Here is a 10815-nt window from a genome sequence, read left to right on the forward strand (position 1 = left end):
AACACATATTTTATTGCCTTTTCAATTTGCCCGCTTTACATAAAGGACAACTTTGCCGTTGATAGACACGAGACAATTTCGAAGATGGATGGTACATGTAGCTAGAAAGTCAATCGCTGTTTTCATTGTGCCTGTCAGAATCAGTTATAGCCGGTGACTGGGTCAGATATGTGCTCCCGTGTGGAAACAATAGGGCTACGTGAACCAGGATTGTCATTCTTCGGAAATATTTCGCACGAGGGTTAAAAACGGAAATATCTACGCGTCGACGATGAGGGATCCACTTATATACGTGATGGTCCCATTGTTCGCTCTGTCACAGACCTGATGGATGTCCAATAACACGTAACACGCACGCTCGCCAGCCTCATATTGCTTATACAATTTTGAAATGATATTTCTTATTACAAAAAAATATTGGAAAGAAAAATAGGAATAGTACTGAAAATTATAAAAAGCAATACAAATCCACAATAACACATTAAACATGAAAAACCAAACCGGCGTTAGTAACTGGTCAGGGAATAACTCTACCTCATCTCCCTCCTTTGCTCACTGAAGATTCTTCAACTTTCTTATTGTTGCACTCTCACTATCCTACTCCCTACTATGATCGGTACGTTTTTTTCTTTTATATATATAAAAAAGTGTAAAAAAAGCTCAAATACATTCTCCTCTTTGGTTCATTCAATTGTACACAACACAGAACACTCTCACTATCCTTGACATCACACTCTACTATCCTATTTACTACACTGAGAATTATCTCACGTATGCTTATAATTAAGTTACCAGAATATAAAGAAATTTTGATTGACCACATATATTGCCTTCCAGTTTGTCACTTCCTCAGCATACCCGAGCTCCTCTTCGGGTTGATATTCTTGAGAAATAATGTTAATTTTATATACATTTTTTTTCCTGACCACCTATATATGTCGCACTTTTTATTTTATAAACGTTATCGTTATATCTATATTTCATTCATTCTATCCTCTTGATTATCGTTTACTCCCACATTCCCTCCCTCTCACTAATTTTATCACTCAGTCCCTCTCTCTCTCTCTCTCTCTCTCTCTCTCTCTCTCTCTCTCTGTCCTTCTTTTTACCTACCTCTCTTTATATAAGTAATTTTTATATTTTATATCGTTATAATTTTATTTCATTCTTTCCTTCCTCTTGTGTTACATTATCAATTCTTTCTTTCTCTCTCTCTCTCTTCTCTATCTCTATGTAATTTTTATATTCTTTAACCGAATATTTAAATCTCATTTTTCCCTTCTCGTGTGTTTTACTCTCCTTCCTCACTCACATTCACTCTTTCTCTAATATGTCTAAAATTTTCTTTACTTAGTTTTACATTTCATTCTTTATGTTCACTTGTGACTCAATTTCGATTGTTTATTATCTATCTATCTCATTCTATTTCGTTCTCTCTCTTTCTCACTCACTCTCTCTCTCTCTCTCTCTCCTTCTCTATCTATATATAATTTTTATATTCTTTATCCGTATATTTAAATCTCATTCGTTCTCTTCACTTGTGACTCACTTTTGCTTCCTCATTCACTCTCTCCATCTCTCTATTTCGTTCTCTCTTTTTCTCCTTCTCTTTCTATATATAATTTTTATATTCTTTGTTCGTATATTTAAAACTCATTCGTTCTCTTCACTTGTGACTCAGTTTTGCTTCCTCCTTCTCTCTCTTTCTCTCTCTCTCTCTCTCTCTCTCTCTCTCTCTCTCTCTCTCTCTCTCTCCTTCTCCGTCTATATATAATTTTTATATTCTTTATCCGTATATTTAAATCTCATTCGTTCTCTTCACTTGTGACTCACTTTCGCTTCCTCATTCTCTCCTTCGCGCTCTCTCTCTCCTTCTCTCTATATATATCTAATTTATATGTTTATATGTTATCGTTATTCGTTATTTATATCGTTGTATGTTTATTTCATTCTTTACCTCCTCTTGTGTGGCTTTATCATTTTCGCATTCACTCTGTTTTTTTCTCTTTCTCTCTCTATCTTTTTTTCCTCTACTAATATTAATACTAACCCATGTGTATTTTAGTTGGTCCTAATTAACCGAAGTAATGATTTAAATTGATTTATATTTTTTATATAAGTTTAATTGTGATGAAAAAATTAATACCACGAGAGGGATACTTTGCAAAAAATCAATTTAAATCATTACTTTGGTTAATTAGGAACAACTAATGTACATATGGATTAATATGTATATTAATTACCGAAGTACTTGCGCTACGCTAACAGCGGCTGCTTCATGAGTCGCCGAGAATCGAAACCGATAACTTGAACTTTGAATATATGGCTAAAACTGGAAAATTTGGCGAAGTTGAGGTTGAGATGGGTCGGTCTCCCGAGCGAAGTCGAGAGAGCTGACTGAAGTGGTTAAGGCTCAACACTTTACATAAAAATCATAAATCAATTTAAGTGATACTAATGAAATAACAGTCATTGCTATGCATAAAATTTTGGGACGATATGCGAAACTTCTCTTAGAGATGCGTTGCACTTGAAAATTATAACGTCAATTATCAAACCGTGGAATTGTGTGTTTACTAGATGTAAAACAGAAAATTGATAAGGTTTATTTTATTTAAAGGAAAAAAGAAGAAACAATTTGACCACGATGAAAGCTCCTTGGAGTACACATCTTAGATGGGAGTGGCTTGTGAAAGGACCGTCCGTCCTCAATTACCCGGCAAAACAACCTCAGGCCAATCTTCAAATTAAACTGCCAACACAGAAAGGCCTCTTTACCCCTGTTGGCACTCGCATTCCACCACGGCGTGCCATTTTTCCCATTTCTCTGTTTAGATTGTTTTGTTATTTGTTTTTTGTCGTGTTGATTTTTTTTTTTAGGGTTGTTGTTACACCGTGTCCAAAAACACCTTTTACACGCTCGGACCACACGTGTCTACAAACCCCTGCACGCATCGGATGAAGAAATCCCGCAAAACTTTCGTTAAAAGGGTTGACGGGGAGAAAAATTGACTTTCGTTCGAGAAAGCGTGTTAACAGGTACAAGTCAAAAATATACAAACTTGTGGGAAAAAAGTGTTCCTGCTGTTTGAATAAATCTTTCGAGCAATTTTTCGCTCCGGTACACACAGATGAAAACGATTTTTGATATCTGACCTATTCAAAGTAATCCAACCGTTTCGTAGTAGAATCAACCTCTTTCTTTTTCGTCGGTGTTTAACTTATTTTAGCAAGTAAACTTCGTAGCTCTTTCTAATTTTACAACAAGTAGAAAAATGAAATATATACAGGTGTTCGGCTACTCGCGTTTCAAACTTTGCCAGTAGATTCTACATTCAAAATGCAACCAAAAAGTCTGAATTAATTATGGCCCGGATCTCAACATTTTCGGAGTTATTCCACTTATTCTGAATTTTTGAGATTCAATGACCTTGCTTTCAAATAAACCATGATCCAAAACTAAAAAAATTTAGACCAATGCGATGGTACCATTGAAAGCTACGTTAAATTTCCAATAAGATCTATTAATACTAAACTTGTAAACGTTCGTCAAATAAGCGTTTTTGTAGCGAGAACATTGAAAAATATTTTTTTTTCAAAGTTGAAAAACTCACTAACGTGATTCTAAACTACTATTTCCAAACCTAGTAATCAGCAAATTTCAGCAAACTTACTCTATTGAATATGCATTTTAGTAATGCAATTGCTTTTTTAATAACTTTTTCCAAAGATGAAGAAATTGATGAAGAAAAGGAATAACCTTGGTTGGAGGATTGGTAAGATAAAAAAATTAATAATAATAAAAAAATAATGGAAATTGTCGAATGAATTTATAAATTTTGTTTTTTGATTTTGACTCGAAATGCTCTCCAATCTCTGCAATGTATTTTCGACGAGCTGCCGTCGCATTAAATCCGCAAAACTCGTACATAAGATGTATATCAGCTTATTCTTCACTAGAAAAGTAACAATAGTGTTAACAAGATATCACATAGATAACTAAAAACGTTTTGAACCATGAAACTTTTATTCCGGAGAATATAATAATGCTAATATCAAAGTTGCAGTCGTGTTGGTAAATAAGTAAACACTTGCACTATTTCGATTTCGAACCCAAATAAAATAACATTTAATAAATTCATTCAAAATTTCTTTAATTTTTTTTTTAATTTTCCACCTTAGCAATGTGTCAGCCGTGAGTTTTTCCCTTTCCTCCATTAATTTCTTCATCTTTGGAAAAGTAGTAAAAAAAAATTAATGCCTAAATAGGATATTAAATGGAGTACGTTTTCCGAAATTTGCTGGTCAATAGATTTGGATATAGTATTTTAGAATCACCATAGTAAGTTTTTCAAATTTCAAAAAAAACAACACTTACTTCACGAACGTTTACAAGTTTAGTATTAACCACATCTTATTGGAAAATTAACGTAGTTTTCAACGGTATCAACAGATTTATTCAAAACCTTATAGTTTTTGAGTTATCATTGTTATGCAAAAAGTTATTAAAAAAGCAATTGCACCACTAAAAAGTATATTAAATGGAATTTGCTGAAATTTGCTGATCACAGGTTTCGAATTAGTAGTTTAGAATCACCGTAGTATGTTTTTCACATAGAAATTTTTTTTTTAATGTTCTCGCTACAAAACCGGTTGTTTCACGAACGTTTATATCTTTAGTATTCATAACATCTTATTGGAAATTTAACGAAGTTTTCAATGGTTTTTTTTTTGGTTCAACTTTTTAGTTTTGAAGTTATGATTGTTTATTTGAAGCAAGTCGTGAAATCTTAAAAATTCAGACAATTGGAAAAGAGAGAGAGAGAGAGAGAGAGAGAGAGAGAGAGAGAGAGAGAGAGAGAGAAAGAGAGAGAGAAAGAGAGAGAGAAAGAAAGAGAGAGAATTGGTAGAAAAATATGTAGAAAGATGGATAAATGTAAAGACAAAGACAAGATAGACATACAACAATAGAAAAAGTGGTAAATAGAGATAGAGAGATAGCAAGATAGATCGATATAAATAAATATATATATATATATATATATTGATATAGATAGATAGATAAATGGATAGCCAGCTAGATAGAGAGAGAGAGAGAGAGAGAGAGAGAGAGAGAGAGAGAGAGAGAGAGAGAGAGAGAGAGAGAGAGGGAGAGAGAGAAAATTGGTAGAAAAATATGTAGAAAGATGGATAAATGTATAGAGAAAGAGAAGATAGGCATACAACAATAGAAAGAGTGATAAATAGAGATAGAGAGATAGAAAGATAGATAGAGATAGAGAGAGAAAATTGGCAGAATAATATGTAGAAAGATGGATAAAGGTATAGACAAAGACAAGATACACATACAATAACAGAAAGAGTCGTAAATAAGATAGGGAGATAGAGGTAGAGATAGATAGATAGATAGATAGAGAGAAAGGGAGAGAATTGATAGAAAAATATGTAGAAATATGGATAAATGTGTAGAGTAAGACCAATATAGACGTACAATAATAGAAAGGGTGGTAAATAGATAGAGAGAAAGAGAGTGTTAGAGAGTGAGAAAAGAACATTAAAAGGGATGTCACAGCCAGATATAAACAGAGATGGCGTGTTTCTGTTAGGAAGTGCATACATAATTAAAGTGTAGTAAATTACGTCTTTCTCATACTCATCGTAATACTGTATCGATTTCTTAATTTCAGTTTTACTCCATTCCGCAAAATATATTTCTCGCTTTCGCTATTTGACAAACATACACCCTAGTTTTTTGTGCTGTTAATAAATTTTCGCATGTTGGTAGAAAGAATTGACTATTGTACATCCCCCAAAATGAAATTTTCCGTTTAACCGTTAAGCGATATTTGAAGTTTAAGGTAGGACGGTCGATGGTAAATTGTTCGCATGGTCATTACCATCGTTATCGTCCTCAGATCCTTTGTCGGCTGTTGGCTGGAAACCCGTAATCGTCCCAGATAGGGGCCACTTCTACGCACAATGCGGACCTCAAGAAATATTGAATCCCCGATTCGACCCACCGTGAGAAGGAACAACATTCGCTTTCCGAGGATCGGTACGCTTTCGTATTTTCACCGATTTTCCTCGCACACACCCTTCAGCAAACGTCCTTTCTGCTGAAAGAAGGCTGCATGCTCGCACATAAGGCAAATCCGGGGACTAAGGCAGACTTCGGTCTCGACTTTCTAAATGTTCGAATTATTTTGACATTTCTGCCCACTGGAGTGATTCCCCTCGCCAAAACATATGATTATACATTTGAAAACCTTTATTTGTACTGTTTTTACAGAAACGTTTAGGGCAAAGTCTACACTTTTTATATACAAATTTGGTATTATGAGATCAATGCTAATTAAAATCGTGTTGTCCACTCAGTTTTTTATTCTTGGTTCTATTATGTTATTGTAAAAAATACATGTTTGAATATTTTAAAATAAACCCAGAGGTTATTAGATAATATTCACAACCATTCTCAGATATATTTCAAAAATTGTATTAAGAATTTATTATTATTTTATATTTTTTTACAAATAGGTTCAAGTATGTACCAAATTTGTGGATCTGCAGAAAGCTACATTCTACATGCGTCGTTAACAAGTTGAAAACATAAAATATGGGATTTTATTTTAAACATTTTTATTTGTTACCATTTCTGAAGATGATCTTCAGAATTTCAAAAACGACCATCATCACAATTCGTTTGTTAAACTCTTGAATTGTCTTAGTTTTCTCAGACGATTATCCACTACGAAACGCAAAATTCCCGAGGATTTCATTTCTTCGTCGGTTAAAAAACAATAACAAATCCCTTATAAACGGGACTCCTTCGGTCGTCGGATCAAGCGAAACGCCACGATCCGAGAATCATTTTGACGTGCTTTGCCCTCTTGTCGACCCTATCGATAGTGTTATTGACCAAAAACCTCTGGAATATCTCTATATTGTCGACGTACACAAAAATGATCACGAGAGGGACGCTCATGGCGAGTCCGCACATCAAAGTCATCGATCGGCAAGAAAAGCGTTTACCTTCAACATGGCAGTCCTGATCGACTTCCGGCAAAATCATGATCTGACGTGATTTCAACCTGATAACACCTGGCATAGCCTCTTGCAAGTATTTGTCGCGGTTTACAAGCTTCAACCGCTTTTCATATTATTCATAAATATCGCCCACAGCTGTTTTATTTTGTTTCCTTTTAAATAATACTTGTCATAAACCATATTGGAAGTTGCCCGTCGTCATTGTTTATAAATGGAAGAGAGTAGTTCGGAAAAAGAACCTTTAGTGGAAGAGGGCGAAGTACCCTCCAGCGAGGGACAAGTCGAAGAAGAGGACTTTGATATTTATAAAGGTTTCGACATTGATGAACCTTTTGACACAAACTGCACAGTAAGCTATATATTTTTATTTTATTAGTGTTATCTTAAATCTACATAATGTTTCCATATATTTATTCAAACAACATTGCCATAAAAGTGCCACCAGTTTAACACTAATAAATAAAATTTTCTAAAAATTAAAACATTTAAAAAATTATTTATTTCAATATGTAAATACGTACAATTTTTACAATAAACACAAACCAGAATATGCTAACTTAAAATATTTTCTCATTGACCTCAGCTGGGAGAATTGTGAAATATTCTCAGTCGGTCTACTAATTAAATCTAAACACTGATGTGCAAAACTTTAAAACAGATTTAGCGACAATTTTGAGTACGTGTCAAACATTTAAAATATTAGTGAGATAAATTAGTAGTTAGATTGTATTATGTAAATTATTTAAAATTTTATTTCTTTTAGAATAATAGAATGAGCGTCAATGTTTAGCTGGAGGCTTGTAGATAGGTTTATAAAACAAAACTTTCTAGCCGCTAATATCTGGTTTTACTACAGGTAGTTCATTTTTACAGAAGCATACACCCATATATTCTTGTTTAATTTTTTTCCTCAATAAATTTTTATTATTGATATATGATTGATTTTTTTAAAGGATAACGACGAGGAATGGAGGATTTTCAACTTATCTGTGGAAAACGGCGAAGAAACTAAATCGCTTGATAACAAAAGCGCTGGAAAAGAATCGAAGGATTCAGCCTCCGAATCAGCCTCCGAGCTGAAGATGAGCCGCGGGGAAGCGGAAGCGAAAAGAGAAGAAACGTCCAAAATGAAGAGTCTCCTGGATTCCAACCACATCCCTTCCCTTATGTCGCTGAAGACGGAGCCGCCGGAATACTATACGAGCAGGAGGCAGGAGCGAAAGTATTACGGGCACAAATGGCGAAATTCGCGTAGCCGAGGTATGTCAATTTTTCAGCAAGTGGCATCGTGTGTCAGACTGTAAGAGTCAATATTACACATATACACATATTTCTTTTAAAAACAAAAACAGAATTTGTATCTTAAAAGGTGAGTTAAAAAGGTGGAAGTAGATTGTTAGACAAATGTGGAGGTAACGAGAGAGAGAAAGAGAGATCGAAAGGGCAGGAGATTGATAGATAGGTAGACAGATCGATAAATAGATAGAGAGCGAAAGAGAGAGAGAACGAGGAGAGAAATGGAGAGAGAGAGAGAGAGAGCGAGAGAGAGAGAGAGGGAGAGAGAGAGAGAGAGAGAGAGAGGACAAAAGGGAGAGAGAGTACATAGACAGTTAAATATGAAGATAGATATTGTGAAGTGTGTATGTAGGTCACAACTTGTAGGTTCACTTCGTGTAAATTACGGTTTTACTCATCTAAAAAGGTGGAAGTAGATTGTTAGATAAATGTAGAGGTAACAAGAGAGAAAGAGAGAGCGAAAGAGCGAGAGATAGATAGGTAGGTAGATAGAAAGAAATAGAGATTAATAGATCGATTTATATATATACATATACCGATAGATAGATAATAGATAAATAGATAGATAGATAGTCAAATAGAGATAGATAGATAGATAGATAGATAGATAGATAGATAGATAAATAGATAGATAGATAGATAGATAGATAGATAGATAGATAGATAGATAGATAGATAGATAGATAAATAAAGATAGATAGATAATTAGAGATAGATAGATAGATAGATAGATAGAGAGAGAGAGAGACAGAGAGAGAGAGAGAGAGAGAGAGAGAGAGAGAGAGAGAGAGAGTGAGCGAGAAGGTGAGGGAGAGAGAGAGAAAAGATAGAGAGTAAAATTGAATTAAACATTTAATTCATAAAAATTCGCAAAATTAGGTCTAATGGATCTTTCTTACATTTAATAAGCATTCGTAAATGAAAATAAGGCAAAACAGATATAATATAAATACAATTTTTGTCCTGTGTACATATGCATATTTTTATTGATGTCGTACAGGTATGACTGATAATCTGATGAGAGGTTTTAGATGTTTTTTTATATTTTTAGATTTACCTACATGATTTTATAACATTGGCTGAATTATTGTAAAGTTTTAAAGTTTTAGGAAAGAATGAATTATAAAAACACTGTGGACGACACAATGGAATTTTCAATGCTATTCGGGAACATGCAAAAGGTTGTTTTTTAACTGTAAAATGAGAAACAATATCAAATAAGTATCTCGACACCACGAGGAAACAAAAATCAAATAAGTATTAGTACTGTTAAGTCATGGAAAATAGTCCAAATTTTGGATCTTAACAAAATATAAATTTTTAAAATGGATAAATTGCGGTATTTTTCATGAATTCTAGAATCACAGTGTAGATTAGATATATTTATAGTAACATATAACTTAGTTTTATGTTCGACGGTTATATTTGAGGGAGAGAGTGACGAGGGAGTGAGAGAGAGAATAGAGAAAAATGGAATGGGGGGAAGAGAGAGAGAGCTAGAGAGAGAGAGAGAAATACATTGATAGAAAATCGGTACTGAAATAAGTGATGTACTTATAATTTTTATACTCAAAAGACGAAAAATTACTGCAAAACCTTTTACATTTTTTGTATTATATTTGTGCATGTTTGCTAATTATCTTACTGCATGTATACTTACCTGGTATCCATTGTGTATAATGACATGGAGAGAAAGAAAAAATGGTAAGACCTCTGTTAATTTTTCTGTTGAAATAATGACTTCCAACATTGTTATACCAGTCATCCTTAAAATATAAGAATATTTTGGGATTGTTACATATCCTGTTTTTGCTTTTGTTTCAGAATACGACCGAGGGAGTCCGTACAGAAATAGAAAAGAGAGCTACGAGGGGAGGCAACAGTTTTACGACAGGAGGAACAAGCCAAGGATTTCTGATTCGCGATTTAAATAAAATAAAAAAACGAATACTGTATAAATGTAAACAGTACTTTAAGCAACACATTGTTTCTTCAAATGTTTCTGTATTGATTAAATGCGCCTGTTAATGGTTTTTCTCCATGGACAACATTTTTTGTAAGAAAAACGCAATGTGCAAGCCATAGGTATTTTCATAGACTGTAACCAAAAGTTGATGAAGATAGCTGGTCTTTACAGAGAAACGATTAAATATTGATAAAATAAAATATTAATGTTGAGATGTGTGTTAAACAATAGATATGTGGGAGGCGTCAGTGGGCACAGCGGTTTAGGCGTTGACACTGCGCTCATCACTGTAAGGTAAAGGTCCCGGGTTCGAATACAGCGGCCCTGCATTCAAAGGCGACATATATACAAATGGGCCTTTTTTTCAGAAAATAAAGATAGGGAAGGATAGTGTAATAAAAAGAGAGAGAGGTTGAGATTGTGAGTGGGGGCGAGAGAGAGTGATACCAAGAGAGAGAGAGAGAGAGAGAGAGAGAGAGAGAGAGAGTGAGAGAGGGTGCGCGAGTTGA

At 34.1% G+C, this 10815-nt stretch overlaps 1 protein-coding gene across 3 annotated transcripts; it reads left to right on the forward strand.

Moving 5' to 3' along the window:
- The first annotated feature begins 6630 nt into the window (after positions 1-6630).
- LOC106662371 lies at positions 6631-10385 on the forward strand. 3 transcript variants are annotated; one of them, XR_001339888.2, is made up of 4 exons: positions 7434-7720; positions 7808-7900; positions 7998-8304; positions 10165-10385. XR_001339888.2 is itself a non-coding variant. In XM_014386430.2 (3 exons), the coding sequence occupies exons 1-3, from the start codon at positions 7256-7258 to the stop codon at positions 10272-10274; spliced, it is 555 nt and encodes a 184-aa protein (XP_014241916.1). In that variant the 5' UTR covers positions 6631-7255; the 3' UTR covers positions 10275-10385. The 3 variants fall into 3 exon arrangements, 1 of the variants encoding a protein (XP_014241916.1); XR_001339889.2 differs by having other exon boundaries at positions 7700-7746; XM_014386430.2 differs by lacking the exons at positions 7434-7720; positions 7808-7900 and adding an exon at positions 6631-7393.
- Positions 10386-10815: the final 430 nt, after the last annotated feature.

This window comes from Cimex lectularius, unplaced genomic scaffold (genome assembly GCF_000648675.2).
Source record: "Cimex lectularius strain Harlan isolate CLEC.00 unplaced genomic scaffold, Clec_2.1 scaffold51, whole genome shotgun sequence".
In the NCBI taxonomy this organism is placed as follows: domain Eukaryota; kingdom Metazoa; phylum Arthropoda; class Insecta; order Hemiptera; family Cimicidae; genus Cimex; species Cimex lectularius.

Bases quoted from the DNA above. Each gene is read 5' to 3' on its own strand.
- LOC106662371 (XM_014386430.2), top strand. From the start codon at position 7,256: ATGGAAGAGAGTAGTTCGGAAAAAGAACCTTTAGTGGAAGAGGGCGAA. The intron at 7,394-7,997 runs GTAAGCTATATA...ATTTTTTTAAAG, and splicing joins CTTTTGACACAAACTGCACA to GATAACGACGAGGAATGGAG. The intron at 8,305-10,164 runs GTATGTCAATTT...CTTTTGTTTCAG, and splicing joins GCGAAATTCGCGTAGCCGAG to AATACGACCGAGGGAGTCCG.